Below are 23,100 nucleotides of genomic sequence, written 5' to 3'. Positions count from 1 at the left end.
GCCCCCGCCCCTGGAATTTACTGAAATCTTCCCAGAGCAACCATACCATTGCTTAATCAACTTATACTAGGTCCTATCTCTTAAATAATTCACCATCTCTTAGCATTGCTATGTATGGAACAAGCTTCCAACACATAACCTCCTCATCAAGTTGTACAGCCCCCTTGAAAGCAGAAACTGAAACAAAGATGCGGTTTCTGGGAACACGGAGATTAAAAACTACTGACAGCCTTTGACTTTATAGAAGTTAAGTGCAGCAGTAGTCCTCAGCTCAGGCTATGCTGAAGAAACAGGATGTACCTTTTTCTTTGCTGTGACCAAAATATCTGATGGGAACAACTTGTTGGAGGACAGCTTATGGGGCAGGAAGGAGTTATTCTGCTTAACATGTCAGAGGATTCAATCCCTCAGTACAAGAAGGACATGGTAAAGTAACTCATTTCACACCCTTGTGGACCAGGAGGCAAAGAAGCTGATACTCTATTGGTTTTCTTCCTCATCCTCTTCTTCCATTGAGACCTCCTACCCATGGGGTATGCTGTCCACATTCAGGATGGCTCTCCTTCTTCAGTTAGTCATCTCTGGCAATACCGTCGCAGTCACACCCAGAGTGTCCCCATCAATTTCCTAGGTCAGTGGTTCTCGTTCTCAGCCTTCCTAATGCATCAACCCTTTAACACAGTTCTTTATGTTGTGGTGACCCCCAACTATAAAATTATTTTCATTGCTACTTCCTAACTGTAATTTTGCTATTGTTATGAATACTAATGTAACTATATGATATGTAGGATATCTGATATGTGATTACTATGACAGAGTCATTTGACCCCAGAGGGGTCATGACCCTCAGGTTGAAAACCACTGTCCTAAGTGGTTCCAAATCTAGTCAAGTTGAATATTATCACACACTGGAAACAGTCTACTTGGGAAAGAATCACAGGAACCATTAATGAGGAAATGAGGAGAGTGGACTTGGGTGTCTTTACAAAACCAGTAGGAGTTTATTACTGGGAGGGCAACTGGAGATCCTCAGGGGAACTTCTAGAACAGAGCTCAAAATGGGATTCTTCCAAGTCATTGGAAGGTGTGGGTATTTCTGCCAGGTCCTCCACTCATTGACTGAGATTGAAAGCTTTAAGTCCCCAGTGTGTTCAGATTGGACCTAGGAGGTCTGAAGTCCTAGGTATTTCTTAAACTACAGTGATGGGTATTTAAGATAGACACTGTCAAAGTGTCTGAGGGACTTCAGTGTCTGAGACGGACTCAAACATCTACATAAAGGATATAGGTAGATCACTGTATTGTACACAGAGGGGTGAAGGGATCATTAAATACATTTAGAAGGCAGAACCAACAGGTCTTGCTAAAAGATTGGTTATTAGGTCCAATGAGATGGCTCAGTAGATAAAGGTACTTTGCCACTAAGCCAACAACCTTAATTTAATTCCCAAGACCAACATGACAGGAAGTGAGAACTAACTCTTGCAAGTTGTCTCTTGATCTCCCCATGCGTGCAGTGATGTGAATGGGCACATGCACACACACAACAAACAAAATAAACAATAAATGAGTAAGTTTAATTAAAAAAGGAAGACTGATATTAGGAGTAAGAAATAGGGGGCATTACCACTCCTAGGTGAATAGCTGTAGGGTTTTCATTCCCAAGCAGTCTGCCCTAGGCACATATAAGTAGGAGCAATACTAAATGGGGTCAGCAGGTTGTACTTATGTATACATACAAACATACATATATATGCACATATGTAACAAGTACAACAGAAGAAGGGAAGGAGAAGAGGTCATGGATTTGAAAGCATGAGGGACACAGGAGGAGTTAGAGGGGAGAGAGACGGATGGAAATGATGTAAACCTGGTGTTCATGTATAAAATTCTAAAAACCATCAACTAAAAAAGAGAGGGCATTAAAACAATGTTTATATGTTTGAGTATGCGCTTCCATCTACCGGACTTTAGACAACTGCCATGGGGGTAGTTCGGGGTTAATTGCCTCAGAGAAGAGGAAATAATTCTCATTTGGACATGCTGAGTCGGAGGTGTCTGCAATCCAGTCAAACGTCAGACTGGGTTAGCAAATAGCATTTTCCTATCTCCATGTTACTCTGTTCAGTTTCAATTAGACATGTTGAAATTTTTAAGAGAGGTTTTGTGGAGCAAGTCCTAACTCTGATAATAAATGAAGATTCCCCCTCCTCCCCACACTGACAGAGCACATGTAATATGGGGGTTTAAGTAGTGACTGTAAAAATAGCTTGGTGCGTGTTACTGTCTGCTGCTCACTTAGCTGCTCTTGATCCTGTTGGTGAGCTCTCCTGCAGTTTGTTTTCCTGTGAGGGAAGGGACGATAAACACTCTTTGAGTTACTGCACAGCTGTTGAAAATCAGGACAACATTTTGAGGTCTCTTCGGAGTTGTTGCAGAGCCCAGCAGTCTATCGAGTATTGTCTTCCCCTGTTTTAGTCTGCTTTCAAAACTTACTGCATTCCAATTATACTGTTGTCGCTGAGTTCAGTACCAAAGTGAATGTGCTTGCCTTCTAAAATTGAATCTTCAGATGATAAGAGCTTATATTTGCCAAGTGTAATAAGCCAGATAGTTAGCTAATTATAGCATGGAACTCATCCTGATTATATATATTTTTCTCTCCATAGGCATATATCTTTGCATTTGGAGACACACATCCTGTTTTTGCTCTATTTCCGAATGCATTTTTCAATAGATATTGAAACCACTTACATTTTAATTTTCTGAAGTGGTTTCTTTGATGGGTATTTTATTATAGGAAGAAGTTTAGGGCACCCAAGCCAATGGAGCCAGAGACAAAGACATGAAAGACGTAAAGTCTGGTTTGGCTTTCTTTCCTGGTGACCTTCCTCTTCCCCCAGGGCCATCCCCTGTCCCGGTGCTCACTGCCAAGGTGCAGTGAGCTTCCACCCACAGAGTGGCATTTCCGTCACAGTCACAGACCTGAGAGGCTCCCGAGTTTGCATGTGATGCTTGTTTGTAAACTGTTGGCTATGCAGGGGGTGCTGGTCTACTTGGTGAAAAAGGAAGAGGCAGGGAGGTCAGATGCCCTGAATCTACTTCTTCCCGTGTATGGTGGGGTGGGCTGAGAGTAACTCTGGAGACAGGTCCAAAGGAAACAGCCAAGAGGAAGCAGGGCAATATGCAGTGAGATGTCACTCTAGACCATTTTCTTAAAATGTAATCAGGAGTAGACATTTCTAGAGAAAAGTAGAAAACATCTCTCACTCTGGTCCTTAGAACACACCCCCTTCCTCTTTTTTAATCTAAATAATTTTAAGGAGTGAATTGTTTGCTTACTTTGTCAAAACAGTGTCTTTTCCTCAAAGAAAGAATAACTGGAGGTTTTGAATTTCAATTTTTTGGACAAGTAAAATGTCTTGCTCATTTCAAAATAAAATGCTTCTGTCATTATTTTATTTTGAATATTTAAAAGTTACACTTACTGATATATTTTGAGTGTTGGGTACACACACATGTGCTAGGGTGTATAGAGGTCAGAAAAACAACCTACAGGAGTCAGTTAGTTTCATCATATGAGATGGGGGTGAGAATCAAACTTAGATTGTTAGACTTGGTGGCAAGCACCTTTGCCTGCTGAGTCATTTTTTTCTTAATTTTTTTTCATTGCAGATACCGACCCCTGTTACCCCTCCCTTCCCTTCATCTAACCCCCTACTTCCTCCCATCCCATCTCCCATTCACTCCTCAGAGGGGGTAAGGCCCTCCTTGGGGAGCCAACAAAGTCAGGCACACCAAGTTGAGGCAGGACCAGCACTCCCCCATCCCCAAGGCTTGAGTAAGGTATTCCTCCATAGGGCATGGGCTCCAAAAAGTCAGTTCATGCACCAGGGATAGGTCCTGGCCCCACTGCCAGGGCCCATTCCCAACAGATCACTGCTGGGCCATCTTGGCAGCCCTCATTGTTTCGATTATGAAGGCTCCAGTCACCAACTATAAAGAGACAGCAAGCTTTTAGCATCTTCTGCTCCACATTCGATGGGACTGACTCAAGAATAAACTCCACTTGTTACGGGATATCTCCTTGGGGATCTGTCTTCTAGAGATGGGTCTTCCTGACTTGGCAGATAAGGTTGGTAACCAACAAACGTCTGGTGTTTGCTTTTAGATCCCGAGGACTGGGCAGCCAGCCTGTCAGGCACACGTGCAGTTTGGTTGCTGGGAGAAACTGCTGAACTTTGCACAGGCTGTGGGTGGTGCAGCATTTGTGTGCCTGACCCGCTGTTCAGCTTGGAGCTACCACTGGCTTCAATTATGACTTCCACAGGCAGCTTTGAGGGATTCTCTATTCATTACAGTGGCTCACTCTATAATTAGCAATAAAGGAACACAGGCACTTACAAATACAAAGGGCTAAACAATAATCAAGCAGAAAGGCAAGACATTGAACTTTTCCTTCTAACTCTTTGTTTCTCTCAAATTAATAAGCCTTCTACAAACTTCTTCCACTGCTTCCGTTTACTGAGTAATCTGGGTGCTTTCTCTAACTTGCTTATGCCTCAGTTTCCTGATTTGAAAAGTAGAGTTTAACTATGGTTCCTGTGGCATGGAGGTAGTTGGAGGATTAAATTCACAAAGAACACTCTGAGAAGAGCTTTGCATATAGAAAAGCCTCCTCAGCAAATGCCAATTCTCATTATTATCTTCATTTTAATTTTAAATGAAATCGCAGAAGACACAGACGTAGATGGTTTCATGTCTTTTTATCTTTTGCATTCTGGAGACAGGGTTTCATGTAGTCCTGGCTGACCTTGAACTCCTGGTCCCTCTGCATCCATTGCCCAAGAGCTGGGGTGAAAGTCAAGTGCCGCCAGGTCTGATTTACTGGCTGTCTCAAACCTTCCAAGTCCCCCTACCCACACCATCATGCACCCATGCAAGTTACTGGCAGTATTTTGTCAGTCTTGTTTCATATAGTTCCCTGATTTTCCTGTTGAATATGTTGAAGCAAGTCCTAGGCATCGTGTCATTTCATCCACAATGTGTGTCCCCCTGCCCCTTTCTTCTGCAGTGCAGGGAAATCAAACCCAGAGCAAGCACTCCCACACTGCACGATGCCTTCATCTCACCTGTGTATCTTTCTGACGCTACCACCTTAATAAGAGGTTTTGCATCGTCTTCAACTCAAGGCCAGCCCCTAAAGGAGTTACTGGGCTCTGCTAGAACCTCAACAAATGTTTGCTTAATTAGTGGATGAACAGCTCAAACTTAGCTTTCCTTCACTTTTTGGTAAATGCTCGATAGACATTTGTTGAAGGGGTAAATGAGGGCAGGAACTTCATATAGTAGCAGATGCATATGGACTCATAAATGCTTTTACAAAGTCAACAAATGTTTCTAGCTGTTGGGCAAGGTTTTGCAATATCCCCAATCCCACTGGCTCAGCCTCACCAGAAGCCCTAACAATGCCTGAATAATTAGCTCTTGAAAAGAGGTTTTATTCTGGTACTGGAATTATTTGTGAATGTCTGACTTCAGGCAACTCCATGAAAAGCAATTAGCAGATTCTTCAAATACATGACAAATCCTTTATTACTGTGCTTATAAGTGACACGGCTTACAGAGAACCAAATGTAATTAAATAACATTAACTTGAAATCTACCACAGACTCAAGATCTACAAGTTGTTAGACTTGGCAAGGCAAAACTTCTCAAACAGGTTGTTTCTGGTGAAAGATAAAATTCCATTAAGCAATTCCAACATGTTTTGTTTTTGTTTTTGTTTTTTTTTTTGTCTTACAGACAATCCTTTGGCAGTAACTTCCACTTAGCTTTTATTATATAAAAATATAACAAAATTTCAGTATATACAAACATTACATTACACAATGTACAGGTTAAAAACACTAAGAAAATGGCAAGCCACAAGTGAAATTAAAGTGAATAGCATGATAAGAAAAATTAAATACTGCACACATTTCATAAAAATTACATTAACTACATTTTTTTGTTTGCAAATACCAAACAGTACCAATGTGATTGGAAATAGCTTCCAACAGCTTCATTTTAAGGCACATCTTGCATATTTATATATACAACACTGAAACCGGTCAATAACTTAGGGACGTCTCAGGGTGACCTGTATATGTGTGTGAAGACATGCAGCATAAGGTTACACATTTTCATTGGCCCCCTTCTTCGGGGACACATATCTACCACCAGGAGGGGACTCATAGAGGGGTACTCCAATCTCCTGCAGGTCTGGGAGCCTCCCTGGACGAGGAGGGGAGAGCAAAGTGACTGTCCTGTCATAGTCTCTATGCAGCACTTTCTCATAGACGCTCTGCAGCCCCACTGTCTTGGGCAGCTGAGCTTGATAGTAATTGTCCCTGCGCAGGGGATCCCGAGGCAGGGATGTGCTCTTACAGAAGGTTGACATCTGGGCTGGTGGGTGAGGAGGGGGGTGCGCATTGGGTCCTGCACAGGATGGACTCCAGCAGCGATCAGAATGGCCCAGGATCTTGCACTCAGCAGTGCACGCCCACAGTCCTAGGGAAAAGAGAAAGAATTTCTTGAGGTCAGTACACGTAGGCCTCCATCTGCAGAGGGTCAGGGGAAGCTGAAGGGGAAGGCGTGTTTAAGAACCTAACGGCATATGCTTTCCATAAAGATAACTTTATATGATGCAAAGTGTAGCTCTTTTTCTGGGAGGAAAACAGCGACAACGACACAAAACATTAAGCAGAATACCCCTCTTCCGTGGCTGGCGTCACATCTGACAGGATTGGGGTCCAGCTGGGGCTGGAGTATTGAAGAGAGGGATGAGGGAGAGGGTGTGGGACTGGGCTTTTTGAGGAGGCAAGCAGTTGGGAAGGGGAGTGGACCGCTGACTTGGGTTGGGGAGAAGCATCCTTACCACTCTGCATGTGGTTAATGAGGTCCTTTTTCAAAGCGTCCCCACTGATGTCGGAGTCGCTGTCATTGAAATCACTGTCTCCTTTTCCGCTGTCTTTGCCGCTGAATTTCTCAGCTTCTCGGCCAGAGATGGTGTTGAAAGAATGGCCCTTCCAAACCGCCACGGGGGGCGCAGGCTCCTTCCCAAAGCCTGGAGAGGCACCGTAGGGCTGCAGTAGGGAAGGGGGGAAGAAGGTGTGAGGGTTGGACAGGACACACACACAAAAACAAGTGTCACAGGTTAAGCATCGCCCCGAGAGAACCCACCCTTACCCCTCCTGTCTCCCTTCTCCCAGCCTGTCCGCGGAGCACGGAGGGGGGCGCCCAGCCGAAGGAAGGCCTCACCTCGGCATGCGCGCCTCGGAGCCGCTGCTGCCCCTCGAAGTGACAGGCGCTTTCCCCAGTGGCGCTGCCGCCCTCCGAGCCCGGCACTTCGGCCGCGGCGACCGCGGGCGGGGGCGCGTCGGCCGCGGGGCTGCCAAAGGGCGCTTTGCCGCTGCCAGGGAAGGTGAGCACGTCGAACATGTTGGGCCTGGGCCCAGCTCCCCGGGCGGTCTCCTCCGGGGAGCCAGGGGCCGAGGCTCCGCCGCCCGCCGCCCCGGGCCGCTCTTCCCGGAGGGCCCCCCCTTTGCGCACCTCCTTCTTGCGGCGGTTGCAGGTGGTGGCGATGGCGATGATGGCGGCAAGCAGCAGCGTGCAGCTCCCGGCTAACACGATGATGACGATCAGCGGCGTGTCCCACTGCAGCGAAGGCCCCGACGGTGCGAGGCGAGAGCCAGGTGGCCGGGAGTGCTCTGGGCTCCCGGCACTGGCAGGTGCAGCTGGCCCGCCGCCGGCTGTCACCACGAAACTGACTGTGGCGGTGGTGGTGAGAGGGGGGTGGCCGCCGTCGGATATGACCAGCAGGGCCCTGAACACGCGGCCAGGCGACTCCTGCGAGAGGTCTCCAGTGAGCACGATCTCCCCCGTGCGGCGCCCTATGGAGAAGGCCTCGTGCGGCTCCTGCTGAAGCAGATCGAAGGCCAGTTCCCCGTTGGAGCCTTCGTCCGCATCCCGGGCCTGGATGCGCGCCACAACCGTGTCCTTTGCAGTCCTTCCAGGGACTGCTACTTCTAGGGAGCCATTGGCCGGCGCCGGGTGCACGAGGATCGGAGAGTGATCGTTCTGGTCCAGCACCCTCACTTGCACCAGAGCGTTGCTGGAAAGCTGAGGCGATCCGCCGTCGCTGGCCTGGATGCGCACGTCGAGCTGGCGCAGGGTCTCATAGTCAAAGCTACGCAGAGCGTAGATGGCCCCGGTAGCCGGATCTACTGAGACATAAGTGGACACGGCTTCCCCAGAGCGGCCCACTTCGGCCTCTACCAGCCTGTAGGTGACCTGACCGTTGCGGCCCAGGTCCGGGTCGCGGGCGGCCACTGTGGCCAGGTAGGCGCCTGGAGGGTTGTTTTCACGGACTGACACCTCGTAGACTGGTTTGGTGAAGAGCGGAGCATTGTCGTTTTCGTCACCCACGCGCACGGTGTAGGGCCTCACGGTGCGCAGAGGGGGCGCACCACGGTCCTCGGCCACCAGCGTCAGGTTGTACTCGGCGATGCGCTCCCGATCCAAAGACGCCGCGGTCACCACCAGGTAGCTGCCCGCGTAGGCCGGCTGCAGGCGGAAGTGCTCGTGCCCGTAGAGGGCGCAGCGCACCTGCCCGTTGGCGCCCGAGTCCCTGTCCGAGGTGCTGACCAGTGCCACCAGGCTCTCCCGCGCCGCCCCCTCTGGCACCAGCGAGGTGGCGCCGGCTTCCTGGGTCCCGGGCCCCGCCGATGAGGCCGTGTCCGCTCCTCCGAGTGCGGCGGCGGCAGCTGCGGCGGCGAAGGGCGAGGCGGCTGGAGCCCCCGGGGCGGCCAGGGGGGTGATAGAAATATCGGGAGCGTTGTCGTTGACGTCTCGGATGCGCACGATGACCTTGCAGGTGGCTGTCCGGGGCCCTGGGCCTCGATCTTGAGCCCGCACGTCCAGCTCGTACGTGTCCTGGCGCTCGTAGTCCACCTGTCCGGCCAAGGTGAGGCGGCCAGAGCGGGGGTCGAGCCGGAAGAGGTGGCGGGCTTCGGGAGGCGTGCGGGCGCCGAAGGTGAACACCACGTCGCCATTGGGACCCTCGTCGGGGTCCGCAGCGTCCAGGTCCAGCAGCAGTGATCCCACAGGTGCATCCTCGGCCAATTCCACCTCGGCCACAGCACCCTGAGGGAAGGCCGGGCTGTGGTCATTGGCATCTAGCACGCGCACGCTGAGGGCTGCTGTGGCGGAACGTGGGGGTCGCCCTCCGTCCTGAGCCACCAGTTCCAGGCTGTAGGACGCCTGGCTCTCGCGGTCCAGCTCCTGTAGCAGCACCAGGTCCGCACACTGGGCACCATCCGCGCGCGTCTGTAGCTCCACGCGGAACGGGCTGTGAGGCTCGGCCAGGCGTACACTCTGTAGCCCGTTGGCACCCACGTCCTCGTCCACAGGCACCTCCAGGGGGATGCGGGTGCCTACCGGAGCACTCTCTGAGACCTCCACCGGGATCTGGGCTCGGGGAAAGCGGGGAGCATGGTCGTTTACATCCCTCACCTCCACCTCCACGTGCACCAGTCGGAACTGCTCCTGCGAGAAGCTGACCACATCGAAGGCCAGCACACACTGCGGGGCCTGGCCGCACAGACGCTCCCGGTCCAGGCCCGCGTCCCCGACGGTCAGCTGCCCGTCTCCCTCGCGCACCCGGAGCAGAGAGCTGTTGAATTGCTTCATCAGGCGGAAGCTTGTGTCTCCAGACACTTTCATGTGCAGGTCCTCTGCAAGGGTCCCGATGACCGTGCCAGGGGCATCCTCTTCGAAGGTGCTGTATCGGACTGTCTTGCTCTGAGCCACCGAGAGCACCCAGCAGAGACTAAAGAGCTGCAAGGGGAAAAGGCAAGGGCTGCCCCAGCACTTCACAGGACTCATGCCGCCAAGCCCCAAGTGCTATTCCAAAAGGCTAAGCTAGAGTCCTCTCCTCTGTGCAGATCGGAGCGTGAGTCTCAGGCTCCCGGGAGCACGCTGTTTGCGAGCCCTGTGTGGGTGAAGTCTGTGAGCCGCAGCTCGGTCTCGGTCTCGGGCTGGCTCGGAGAAAGCTCGGACCCGCCCTCACTCGGCGCCTCCTCCTCCTCCTCTCCCTGGGCTGGAGCTGCGCCGCCGTGCGCCGCCTCCGTGTTTATAGCTGCTGATATGCAAATCACCGGAACCGGGCAGCCAATGGCCGCTTAGCCATCGCGCCGTTCCTCTGCCAACCGCTGACTATCCTTCTAATGTGGAAAGGCTTGGAGAACACAAGAAAGGAAAATGAGGGAATCTTTCCTTTGTTTTAAAAACTCCTGCTTCCATTTTCTGCTAGCACCTTGCTTGTAGATAAGTTAGCACCGGGCTCTGGAGTAAACGAAGCGGATGGTTTTGGTGATTGGGCACCCGGCACTCCTGCTCCCCCCTCCAACAGCCCTTACTAAGCGCGGACAAGCTGGGTTTCTCTTCAGAGGCTCCGGATCTCATATCTTACCCCCTCCGCCCCTTTATCCCGCATCTTGAAGGCTTCCACACTTGCTTTGCGGAGTGAGGCTCTGTTCACCTCTTCTCCCAGTTTCCCACGGTGCCGGGAACAGCCTGTCAATGAAGCAGCCTGAAGGATAGACCAAAATTGATTTTATTCAAATTTGTGTATGCGATTGTGTTTTGCTCGTGTGAGCCCTGGTGCCACTTGCCTTTCAGAAAAGAGCTCTCTGATACATGTTAGTATGCATGTCACTGTTCGAATGGCTTCCTTAAGCCCTAGGTGCTAGCAGGCAAGGAAAAAAAAGTTCCAAATAGGATTTAGCATAAGCTTGAGGAGATTTGGAAAGGTTTCAAAGATCAGTCCGAATCAAAGGCTTATGAAGCCCTCGTTAGTAGTGGAAATAGAATGGCGTGGCAGGCGATCCCATTGGAGGCCCCAACGTCTGTATTATTTCACGGTGACACGCAAAGGGGGAGAGGAAAGTTGAACAGTTTCCACAGCGAAGTTGGGCTAACTTGAATATAATGAGCAAACGCCACATGTATCCATTATGCTCCTCTATTCATCCTCAATCACTGCCATAATTCTCAGGCTAAACGGTGATGGGCGCTGAATTCCACACAATACCAGGTTCGTATTAAAGTGCATTTAGAGACCTTTTCCTCCTGATGCCTTGTTCCGCCTATTTAGAGGATTTTCTTTCTGTTCTAATAGGGCCTCACTGGGAGCAACACTCGTCTGCTTCCAGAAGAACAAAATCGCAGCATGACGTTGAAACCTGGCAGAAACCTGGGGTAACTTAACCATCTGCGTACGAAAGTGTGGAACTTCAGCAGTACCCGCACCCCCTGCGTGGGTCCTCGAGGTGCCTTCACAGGTACTCCCCCACTCCCATAGCTGAAGGGCGGGGAGCTGTGTCAACTTGGAGCAAGACTGATTCTATTGAGCAGGGAATGTAAATACAAAGGCAGAAGGGTTACAGACACACACCACACACTTGAAGAAGTAAAGAAGGCGACGAGCTCGGTAAGCATTCGGCCAGCGTTCTTCTGAAGCTGGATCAGGGTCCTTGTGTACGGACCTTTTCAAGTCACCCCCCCTTCAGACTCATTCGGGGTGTTTTCAGAAGAGGAGCAGGGGTTTGCCCAGAGTAGGAGAGCCCCTGGGAGCTGGGTCTGGGTGAGCAAGATGGAGTGATGTTTGGAGCTGACTGGGAGCAGGAAATGCAATCTTAGCCATCAGTAAATAAAAGCCTTCATGAGGCTGAAATGGAGGTGGGCTTCCTTCATCTCCTCCACCCTCCAGTCCTGGCGCTCGCAGGCAGTGAGGTCAGATGTCTGCAGCCACTCGGGGACATGAGAAGGGAAAAACTCCAACGGAACCCTAATTTCTAATTTCCCCCTCTACTTCCCAAGTGTCATTTGCTCATCCTGCTCTTGTTCAAGAGATAGTCCTTGGGTGGAGGTACATACATACATACATGCATGCATGCATACACACAGACACACACACACACACACACACACATTCAAAATAAATGCTCAATCTTCTTTCGAACCCCAGAACACCCTGATGTGGGCCCACATTTGACCTTTGGCTCTTCCAAGCTCACTCCAGCTCTTCCATCACGGCCTTGCTGGAGCCCAGACTGGAACATGTTCAGAACCTGACTGATGGACAGCAGCCTCTGTGCTTCCGCTGCTGGGATAACACAGGAACTCGGTGTTTCAGGCTCAAGCGCTACAGAATGCCACGGCCTGAGCATGGGAGCGGGCATGAGGTGGGTCTCGACCACAATTCTGTGATCAGACCCTGAGATCCCATATTGGATCGCGGGAGCTCAGAGGAATGCTGAGTCTGTATACCCTGTCCTGTGCACTTCAGTCACCTTTTTTTTTCTCAAAGGCTGAAAAGTGTTTGGAAGGAGCAAAAGGATCGTGAAAGCAAGTTAGAAGCCCAGTCGCTGCAGGAGCTGTTGGGGAGGTTAGCCCCAGGTTCAAAGACAATATATTGTCTGCTGCCGGGACTTCAGCAGCTTGGAAGTGGCAGCCACTGAGGCAGAGGGAAGCCGGGGCTGAGGCAGGACTGCTGAGAGCACCGTGAGGTCCTTACACAAGGGCTGGGTGTCCAGGTGTAAAGGCACGCGAGCAGGGAGCTCCCGCTGGCTCTCCAGATAATGGAAATACGATTTAAAGCAGCGCATCTGCGGACACTGTGACTCCCCGCGGAAGAGAAATGCCCGGGGGGGGGGGGCGAGGGCTGGAGGAAAGTCGGGGAGGGCTGACATCGAAGGGAGGGGGTAGCAAGCCCCTAGCGCGGATCCACCCACAAAAGCTGCCCTGATCGTCTGGTTATCATGCCAAAAGGTCTCAAAGCAGCCCCTTTCTTTCGGTTTTAGCAACTTCGCCGGCAACTGTCTCGCAATCCTGAGAACAAACAGTGCTCCACAATGGCCGAGTTTTCTCGGGATGCAAATGTCGCCGGCTCGGCGGATCTGGGTTTCTGTTACAGCGCCTAATGCCGGCATTGTGAAGCTCGCGTGCAGACCTCGGGATTGACACAAGCATCACGTGACGGATTAGGGCTCTAGGAAAGTTTTCAAAGCGGCGACAATGGGGGGCTCAGCCTGATCCGCTATCTCCCACAGTTTAGAGGGAAAGAAAATCAGGATATATTCTCATATGTAATAGGATTATCTTTTCCATTTCAAGTTCTATACGGCATGTAATTTATTTTTAATTAGGATTATATCTGCCAGGAAAGGGAACTAGACTTCTGAAAGTGTAATTCTAAGGGTGGGTGGAGAGAGGGGCTATTTTCTAACATTTTATCTTAAAAAACAACACCAGCAACAACAACAAAACCCAGGGCCCGTGCATTTTCTCCCCATAAGCTCACTCCATTGACTAAATCCCCATGGAAGTATGCAGCTCTGCCATAAAGAACAAGTGAAATCACGTTTTGTAAAAATCTCTTAGAATTCCCGAATCCCTGCGTTTTACTTGGATTGACGTGTGGACATGCACCGGAGCTCTTTTGAATACTAGAAATGCTTACCCTAATTTCTTTCACTATCAGTGCCATCATAATGAGTTTTTAACTTTATACTAAGGCAAAAAACAGCATTCTCCATAACATGATTACACTTCAGCAGTCAAACAATGGGATAGTTTTGTGTGATGGTAACTGCTGTTTACACAGTGATTTTGCATTAATTCCAAAGCCAGATGATCCTAAACTCTGGGCCACTTCCAGGTCTTGGCCACCCATCCTTCTGTGTTCTTTGGGTGGTGGGAAACTCTTGGGGAGGTGCTTTACCTAGCAGGAAGTACCACAAGGTCTTTGTCTTAGGCTACTATTATTCTTGGTCTCCAATCTCGTCATCATTGAGAAACCACTGATGTGTTGTGTGACCCTGGGCACATTACCTGATCTCTCTGTGTCTTATTCTCATCATCTGTGAAAAGGGGCACCTGCTAAGACTGTCTCTGCTAAGACTGTCTTGAGAACCGTGCAAGATGATATATTACCAGGTGGCTAGGAACACATTTTATTCTCTTCAAATCACAGGGAAAATAATATCAGAGACTATGCAACAGACACTCTTACAGGTGGGGAATTTGTTCAGGAAAGAAAAAGGGAAAGGAGAAAGAAGGAAGAAAGAAAGGGGGAAAAGAAAGACAGACCTATTCCTGTTTTGCTTCTTTACTTTCCATTCTCTGGAAATAGTAGGCTACAGTGGTGCTAAGGTGCTTAACGGAGAAGATGATCTTGTGAGAATTTGAGTAACATTCCCATTCTCTGGTTATTTGAAAGTCTTCTCTAATTGAAACAGACTGTGATTAAAAGTATCAGCAGACCTTTTCCCTACCTGGTTCCATAAAAGCCATCTGTCATATTTGAAACCAGATGCATGTAGTTATTTGATGAGCAACAACCCCTGGTTCCCGAGGACTAAGAGACTTTCCTCTCTGGCATGCTACAGAGCAGCAGACAACCTCCTGTGAAAAATGCTTGGTCCTGTGCTTCTTCTTGGCATTGACCCACTAGAGCTGCCATGATCAAACACTGCCCACCTAGTGGTTCAAACAACAGAAAAGTACTTTCTCATGCTTTTGGAAGCAAAAAAGTTCATGCTCAAGTCCAAGGTTGAAGGTCTCCCTTCTTAGCTTGTAGATGGCTTCCTCTCCACATGACCTCATGTCGTCTTCTTTCTGTGTGCATGAGCAGTCCCCGGTAACCTCTTCTAATTTTAATTTTCTCTTTAGAGGTCCTGTCTCTAAGCACAGCTGCATTTTGTAGTGTTTCAGTGTTGACCTCTCAGAGCATGACTATTCAGATGACAAATTCAGTCTATTACATCCTCCTATTACATCCTCATCTTCTGTTAAGTCTCAGACGCTGTGACATGTGCTATGAGAATAGAAATCAAGAAACAAACAACCTAGTGCAATATAAATAAATGGCTGAGGGAAAAAGAGTAGAGAAATTTCTTATCTATAATTTCAAATGGGTAATCAAGGTCAACATGCTGGCTACTTTTTGTGTCAGCTTGACACAAGCTAGAGTTCATCTGATAGGAGAGCCTAAACTGAGAAATGCCTCAATAAGATTGGACTGTAGGCAAGCTTGCAGATCATTTTCTTAATTAGTGGTTGCGAAGGGAGGGCCCAGCTCATGGTGGGTGGTGCCCATTCCTAGGATAGTGGTCTTAGAAGAAAGCAGGCTAAACATGTTACAGTGGACAAGCCAGTAAATGGAACTCCTCCTCTGCTTCAGCTGCTACCTCCAGGTTTCTGTGGATTTTCTTTGAAGATGAACTGGTATGGAAGTATAAGTGAAATAAACTACTTTCTCCTCAAGTTGCTTTTGCTCCTGTTTTATTATAGTGATAGAAAAAATCCAAACAAGACAATCAACATCAAAAGTAACTCCTTAGACATGATGTGATGAAAATGGTCCTTTATGTCTGTGATCTTCCTTAGAATCAGATAAGCCTTGTCTAACCATGAGAAGCATATTGCACAAACCTCAATTGTAGGATAGTCTGCAAAAACTGATCAATATTCCTCAAGACTATCAAGGTCATTAAAGAGAAGGAGAATTCAAGAATTCAAAAGGTGCCTAAGGAGATATAAAAAGCAATGTAGCTTCCTGGAACAGAAAAAGGACATCTGTGGGAGCTGGGGAGACAGCTTAGTTGGTTAAATGCTTGCCATGCAGACACGAGCCCTGAGCTCTGATCCCCAGAACCAGAATGAAAGCTGATGTGGCTGCCTGCTCTCAGTGTTGAGGAGGAAATAGAAGCATCCCTGAAGTTTGGGATGGTCACGCTAGTCAAAACAGAGCTCTATATCTACTGAGAGATCTTCCTTTAAAAATAAGGCATGGAGTAGTGGAGGAAGACACTTGGCATCATCCTCTGTCATCAACACCCATGCTTACATACATGCATGTGCATGTATAGATGTATGTGCCCACACAATACATAAACACACACATAATTTTAAAAAGGGGGAACATTAAGGGGAAGCCAAGGACATCTGATTGCACTTTGAGTAAAATCAGTATCTCCACACCAGTCATTAAACTGTAACAATTTGGATATGAGACATTCTGCGATGAAGGTTCCCAATGCTGATGGTCACAGGTGGCTCCTTACAGAAGAGTAGAACACTTGGAGACATGTCACAGGCTCCGTAGGCAGTGCTGCAGGCATGCTGATGAAGCCCAGAGGGAGTGGGCAACAGTGTGGTGATTAAGAGGGAACCTAGGAAACCTTCCAAGGAGAGATACCAGGAATGGAAATAAAGTAGGGTAAAAGGGAAGGGAGGGGTGGAGGTGAGAGGGGTGTTCTATGCAAGGGTGACACTGAAGTATGAAAAGAGCTGAGTGGAGTGTTTGATCCATGAAGGGAACTGGCAGGTACAGTGACAAGGGAACTTGGGTAGGCCACATTCAAGAATTTGGATTTTCTGCCATAAGGAACTATTTCAGGGATGCTGCCCCTGAAATCAATAACTAGGCTTGTTAGGTTAAAGGGCAATGGAAGAGGAAGTTCAAACTCTCACATGGAAGAAAATCATAGTGCAACCCAAACTGTGACTAGTTTTCTAGAGGTAAGGCTAAATCCTAAGAGTCTCAGGGGACAGAAAGATGCTTTGCAGTGGTACTTGCTTATCAGTAAGCCGAGGCGAGCATTTGATTTCCTAGTATAAGACCTTCCCCTCTAACCAACTCAAGCAGCGTGGGAGCAGTTCCCAATGACCTCCATTCATCACATACCCACTGGAGAATGCAGCTATCTGAGAGCCTCTTCTTGGATGTTTAGTTTCAGGGAGCACACACAGTAGATATGACTGGGAGAGAAAGTTCTCATTTGCTTTGCAAGTTAAGGCTTCTTCATTATCAACTAGGATGGAATCTTTATCTCAGTGTGTCTTGTGTTGGTCATCTGTCAAGGACAAGGAGTAGGATGGGGTCAGGTATTCCATGGCTGTTTAAGGTGTTCTTGAAAGTAGAGACGTGAGGAGGTACTTGGGAAAGTAAGATTTTTTCTGGATATTTTTGGCTGGAGACGGTAGGGCATGGGCTAGTGATGCCTGGTTTATGGTTCATGGACATTTTGAGTCAGAATTAGACAGATTGCATAGTTTATGGCAGAAAAAGAGGCTCTAGGAAATCAAAGGAACCCTCAGTAAGGAGGGAATGAAACACAAATCTGTGCTTAAACTGTGTGCCGGAGTTCTAGAGTTCAATAAATTGAACAGATTAACTGCTTTTCAGAGACTAAAGCATGTTGCTACAAATTTAGGGTTTCCTTATTAATAAATTTCATAAGATTTAAAATGACTTAAATCAGAAGGAGAGAGTCTTTTTTTAAGACAGAGAGAATTTTAATCACTACCAGTTACTCCCCCTGCCTCCACCCTCCAGAGTCTTTGTTCTGGGTGAGTGCAAAGGACTTCTGACTGAGGCCCCAATTGCATCTGGGACTTGAACTCCCATGCTCTAAGTGGATCACAATCCACTTTTGAAATGGAAATGAAGTCCACAAGGCAGTCCCAGCACTAAACCCAGAATGAGGTCCACCCAGGGCTCGGGATAGCCTGGTGTTATAAATTTTGCCGTTGATCTGAGAACAGTTTTAGGCCATTGATCTCATGTCACCCAGAATCGAGACAGAGTGATGGCTGATAAACTGCACAATGACAGGCTGTAGCCTTGGAAAAAAAATCCGAATCAGGGGGAAAAAAAGAGAGCTGGTGGATTGCTTATCAGGCTCTGAATTCCCCTCACTCTGAATTCCTTCTGACCACTTCAGAAGCATTTATTTCCAGGTAATTTTACAGTTGTCTCTTTGTCCTTCAGAGGTGCTCTGGTCTATGAAAGCTCTCAGGGAATTTAGATGAAATCATTCTTACATGTATTGCTCCACAGCCCCCAGAAGTCCTATAACACTGCTGCAGGCCCCAGCCTGGAGGAGGCTCTCACCTCCTCAGATAGAAATGGTGCTATAAACAACCATAAGTGTTAATATTCATTTATGATTTCTTACCGGAATGATCCAGCCTCCAGGCCTCAAACATTGCTTGTATTAATAGAGGTCAATGTGGAAAAGTGTACAGGGGCACAGGGCCAGAGTAGGAGACAGGGTTCTTCCTGGATGATATTTTAATGAGTGGTCCCCCCATGACACATTTTGTATCCTTGTTTGAGTCCAACTCCTCTTCGACAGGGTGGCATAACTCTTGTGTTAGCCCAAGAAGGCCTGGGATACTTCCAGAAAACAAAAATTGAGTAGGCCAGGTGAGGAGCCTGGGCTCAGACTAGGGGAGTACAGCAGATCATTTGTGTTGGGGAATGGACAAAGGCTAAATTCTTTTTGCTCTGACCCCAGCTCCCTTTCGGTGTCCAGTGTGGGAACCAGGCATAGGGAGGAACGAGCTGTTCTCTTCATTGAATCTCGAGCCCTCCCAGGCACAGCTGTCCACAGGGCATCAATCTTGCTTTGCTTTGCCTTAGGAGCTTTGTATAGTGGCCTCTCTTCTCAGGGCCGGAGGAGAGGGTTAGATGGTGGGATCAGGGTTCCCACAGGGAAGAATAATATGACAAACTGTCAGAACATGGCGACTGTGTAACTTCTGTTCCCTCAGTGGTCAGGGGGCCCTGCTGGGCCCCGAGTCCTACATGGCTGGGAGCTGGAAGGAGGGAACAATATTCAGTGTATGAAAGATTACACACCTTTCCATCAAACCCAGTGGAGGATTTTGTTGGGATTTTGTAAAAAGAGGGCTGGAGTGGCTTTGCCCAGGAGTGGAATGATGTGAATAGGTGATTTTGGAAGGAGAATTCTATGGGTAAGAAGCTATTGGGGTCTATTGGGATCAAGCAGAAAGGCCATGGGGGTCAACAGTGGAAACAAACTTGCAGGAGGAAACTGAGATGGCCATAGCAAAATAGCATTTGCCCCAAAATTTTGAGAGTATTTTGCCCAGGATAATCGCATTAGCGGGTTCATCAACCGATGCTTCAGGGACAACCAAGCCTTAGTAACTTCAAACCTTCTTTCTTACTCTGTATGTCTGTTGCATTACTGAGGGAGGTGCTCTAGGCTTCCTTAGTTGGAGACCTGGGTTGATGAAGAGCCACCACTTAGAACTTGGTCTCTGCTAACGCAGTCGGTATGTGGCCAGTTGTACACTGGCTTTTATGTTTTGTGCTCTGTTTTTATTTCATTGCAAAGCTCATTAGCCTTTAAAGGGAGCTTGAGGAAACAGAGTAGCACCATTGGATAAAACTTTAAGGAAGCTCAGGTCTAGAACAAGTGCTCTGAGCTTGCCTCTCCTCCTTGGGTCATAGATGAGTCTTTTCCTTTCCCCCTTTTTAAGTGGGAGGAAAATGGCAGTTGTGAGAAATGCTACTCAAAAGGCATATGTTCCTTGAAATTCAAGGAAGGTCAGAAATAAATTAGAAGTGTCCTCATGTGACACATTCTTTAAAGTAGAGGCTAAATTACAGCTTCAGACTAATTAGTGTGAGGAAATCTCCGGAGAGTGAAAGATTGAGTATTGGTAATGGGATTACATGTCCTCTTGCTTGTGCTGGGGGAAAACTTGCATAAAGCATCTTCATTAATCATAGTCCTAATGGCTTTTACTTTTAGCACCATCAACCGACCACCAGGATCAAAAACATTTTACTGAGCAACTTTCAAAGTGTGTAAGGAGGTAGTGCAGCGTGCTTTGTAGTTGGGTTAAACCATCTGCCTTTTAAGAGTCTAGGATCACATGTATGGAACAATTCAAGGCAGCTAAACAAACATCAGGAGAGGTAAACATAGAGAGTGATGCATTGCAAAGGCTGAGGAATAAATGTAGGTAGATTTTTTGTTACTTTGTTTTTGCAGGGTAATCAGTAGAGAAGGGACCATGAGCCATTCTTTGAAAGAATTGAATTTATTTATGTATCATTCACATTGGTAGGCACTGGGACATAATCTCTTTCCTTATCTTTTGTATATTATGATCAGAGAAAGGGCAGCTGCACCCTTGAACAACTTCAGTGGAATGTGTTTACTTATAGAGTACTTGCTAAGCAGGTCTGATAACCTCAGTTTGGACCCCTGGAACCCAAGCTAGAGATCATGGTTGCATGTCTGTAATCCCAGCATTGCTATGGTAAGATGGAAGGCAGAGACAGGAGAATCCTCAGAAACTTATGAGTCAACTCATCTTGAGAACCACACAGTGGCAAACAACAAGAGAAACACTGCTTTAGACAAGGTTATGTGGAAGACTAGTACCAGAGGTTGTCCACTGACCTTCACATGAGTTCCATGGCATGCAGAAGTTCTCACAAACAACCATGAGCACATAAATATCCACAAAAATAAATAAATGTTAACAAAGTAGAGGTTTGCCTAGGAAAGAGAATCAGATTTGGGAATTCATTTAAGAAGGGGAGAAAACATCTCCATGACTTTTTGAGTGAAGGAAGTTAGGCTAAGCATTGGGTGCGGTAGTAAGGCTAGGGCAGGAAAATCACCACTCTGTGTGCCCTGCAGTTCTACTGGGGCTGCCATTTCTCAAAAGAGCTGGGATTGGAAGACTTCTGGGCATGGTAAGTATCATTTCACATCTTTTTGGAAGTCGGCAAGGAACACAGGAAACATGAGACTGTACTTAATTATAGAGTTTAGATAGCTGAGGAAACATGGGGTGCCATTCAGGTGTGCTGGTCTAAATACATTATTTCAAGCTGGTTAAATGATGTAGATAATTCCTACTTTAACTCACTTGTCCCACACTACCGTCTCGCCAGCAAGAACGACGCGGCACACTTAGGATCCTTCTGCAGAACAGCTTTAATGCGTCTTGAGAGGGAGAGCATAAGCTTACAGAGCGGAGACCCGGGGAGTGAAAAGCCCAACCCTTATATAGCTCAGCAGTCCCCGCCTCGGACGTGTCATCTCCTGACTGGCTCCTGCTCTTCAGCCCATATGACGCCACGGGAGAGGCAGAGAGTAAGGGATGGAAAAGTAGCAGGCACGCACGCACCAAGGTTGTTTACTCCAACCGACAACGGATGTCGGCACCATCTTGTAACGGAGAATGTGGGGGCGGCTCCCCACACTCACTCAGAGTTGAAATGAGGGGCCCACGTCTAGTTATGAACTATAGAACATTATAGACATAAACTACAGTGTTATGGAGACGCTGAAACTATGGGGGCACTGAGTCAGCATTACAGAGGCAAGGATATGGGCAGTGGATAATGAGCTAAGGGAAAGGGATCAGAAAGGCAATAAAGAGGCTAGATCTGACATCCCTGGGAAGGTTTCCGAGGCCTTTCAACCAAGGAGTATGGAGCAGTGGAAAGGGGGAAAGAGTAACGTTCAGTCTTCTGGGGATGGAAGAAAGTGGGCATGGATTAGACAACACATCCTTTTACTGTTTTGTACTAACTGCATGGTCCCAAGAACCACAAAGGAGCAAGAGTTGTAGTGAGTGAGTGGACAAGTGAGGGAGTTAGCAAGAAGGCTCATGAAAAGTCAGTCACACTTTGGAGGCTGAGGCAGGCAGATTGCCATGAGTTCAAGGCCCAGCCTATATAGTGAGTCCCAGGCCAGCTTGGGCTACACACCTTTACTAACAAGACAAAACAAAGTAAAACAAAAACCTCAACAAAACTCCAAAACACCCAAATAACATTCTTTCCCTACACATAGAGTCTCTCTGTGTCAAGATTGGAGATCTTCTGAAGCAACAGACCCAGATCCTTGATTTTCTTGTTTTAGGGGAAGAGGTGTCAATTCAATGCCATTTTAATGTGTTCAAGACACCTTCCAGTTAATTCTAACGAATTTATGCTGGTAGAAACAATTAGGCAGATTCGGTGTTACTCAATTTAGCACTGGCATCTCAAGGTTGGTCAGGCAAGGCTTGAGGCTGTACCTTGGACAGCACCACTCTAGCTGCTGGAGGGGAGCTACAGGAGATGCAGGCTGGGAACAAGTCCCATCCATTCTGCGGGCTCTGGGTTCCAAAGGAAGATACATTTGATCCCTCTTCCTTGAAACCCCCAGAATGATTTGTGTCTCTTATAGCAGGGATGGTGGCCCCCACAACTACCTTTGTCCAATGCGGGGCTGGTCAGGTCATCTTCAGTCTGGCCCCTGGGCAGAATCTTCCCAAGGGAAGACAGCAAGATCCCAGTAGCATCATTCCCCCCAGGCTTCAGCTCTCTTCCTGTTCAACCCAGCTGGGAGGCAAGTCAAGTTCAATCACAGATAAGCTCATATTACATGTCATTTATCAAAATCACATTCCCATATTAAATTCTGTCTCTTAGAGGAAAAGCTATAGTCTTAGGACAGAACTTGGGAAATTTGTCACTTATCTTGTGTCCTTTTAATCTGCCCTGGCTGTCTCTTCATGCCCTTCTGCCCTGCTCTGTAGGTGGTTTTCATGGCCTCAAATGTGGCTTTCTGCTGATAATAATAGCAATAATATTTCTAATAATGGTTGTGAGTGTAGAGCACTTGCTTCTTGTCATGCGTCGAGCTAGGCGGTTCACTCACTCATTTTAATTCTCAAAGCTGCTCTGCAGTGTGGGTATTATTACAACAATTTTCAGGGAAACGAAAAGTTCAGAGAAGTTAATGTCTTTAAGGGCTCCCAGCTGGTGAATGGCAAGGAACGACTTCAATTCTCTCTGTTTTGAAGGGATCTTACTGTATAGCATAGACCTAGAACTCATTACATAGCCCTGGATGGCCTTGAACTCCTGATCCTCTCTCCTGGGTGCTGGGACCACAAGTGAGTGTTGCCACACCCAGCTTGAATCAGATTCCCCCCATCTTTTCCATTCTATGAAACCACACCTCATCACAGCCCTGGTTCCCAAGGGCTCTTTGGATTCCTTGGTCTCCTTCCACAGACCACTCGGGGTTTGCTTCTGAACTCCCCACTTTTGTTCACCCCCATGTTGAAGTTGGGGCTCTTATTTGGATACTCAGCTGTACTTTCCCAGGCAGCAGGCAGGCAGATTACCTCACTCCACGACTTTTTTTAAAAACCATTTTTTAAAAT

General features: G+C 47.8%; 1 protein-coding gene across 2 annotated transcripts; it reads right to left on the bottom strand.

The window, feature by feature from the left end:
• Nucleotides 1–5,577: 5,577 nt before the first annotated feature.
• On the bottom strand, nt 5,578–9,927 carry Pcdh8 (protocadherin 8). Of its 2 annotated transcripts, none has more exons than XM_005070924.4 (3): nt 7,303–9,927; nt 6,920–7,127; nt 5,578–6,552 (listed from the first exon to the last, which is right to left on the bottom strand). In XM_005070924.4, the coding sequence occupies exons 1-3, from the start codon at nt 9,925–9,927 to the stop codon at nt 6,176–6,178; spliced, it is 3,210 nt and encodes a 1,069-aa protein (XP_005070981.1). In that variant the 3' UTR covers nt 5,578–6,175. The 2 variants fall into 2 exon arrangements, with proteins under 2 accessions (XP_005070981.1, XP_005070982.1); XM_005070925.4 differs by having other exon boundaries at nt 7,594–9,927.
• Between the last annotated feature and the right edge of the window lie 13,173 nt (nt 9,928–23,100).

Source organism: Mesocricetus auratus, unplaced genomic scaffold, assembly GCF_017639785.1.
Source record: "Mesocricetus auratus isolate SY011 unplaced genomic scaffold, BCM_Maur_2.0 Super-Scaffold_2245, whole genome shotgun sequence".
Classification (NCBI taxonomy): domain Eukaryota; kingdom Metazoa; phylum Chordata; class Mammalia; order Rodentia; family Cricetidae; genus Mesocricetus; species Mesocricetus auratus.
The sequence above is the reverse complement of the archived record's forward strand: the minus strand, read 5'-3'. Positions and strand labels throughout refer to the sequence as shown.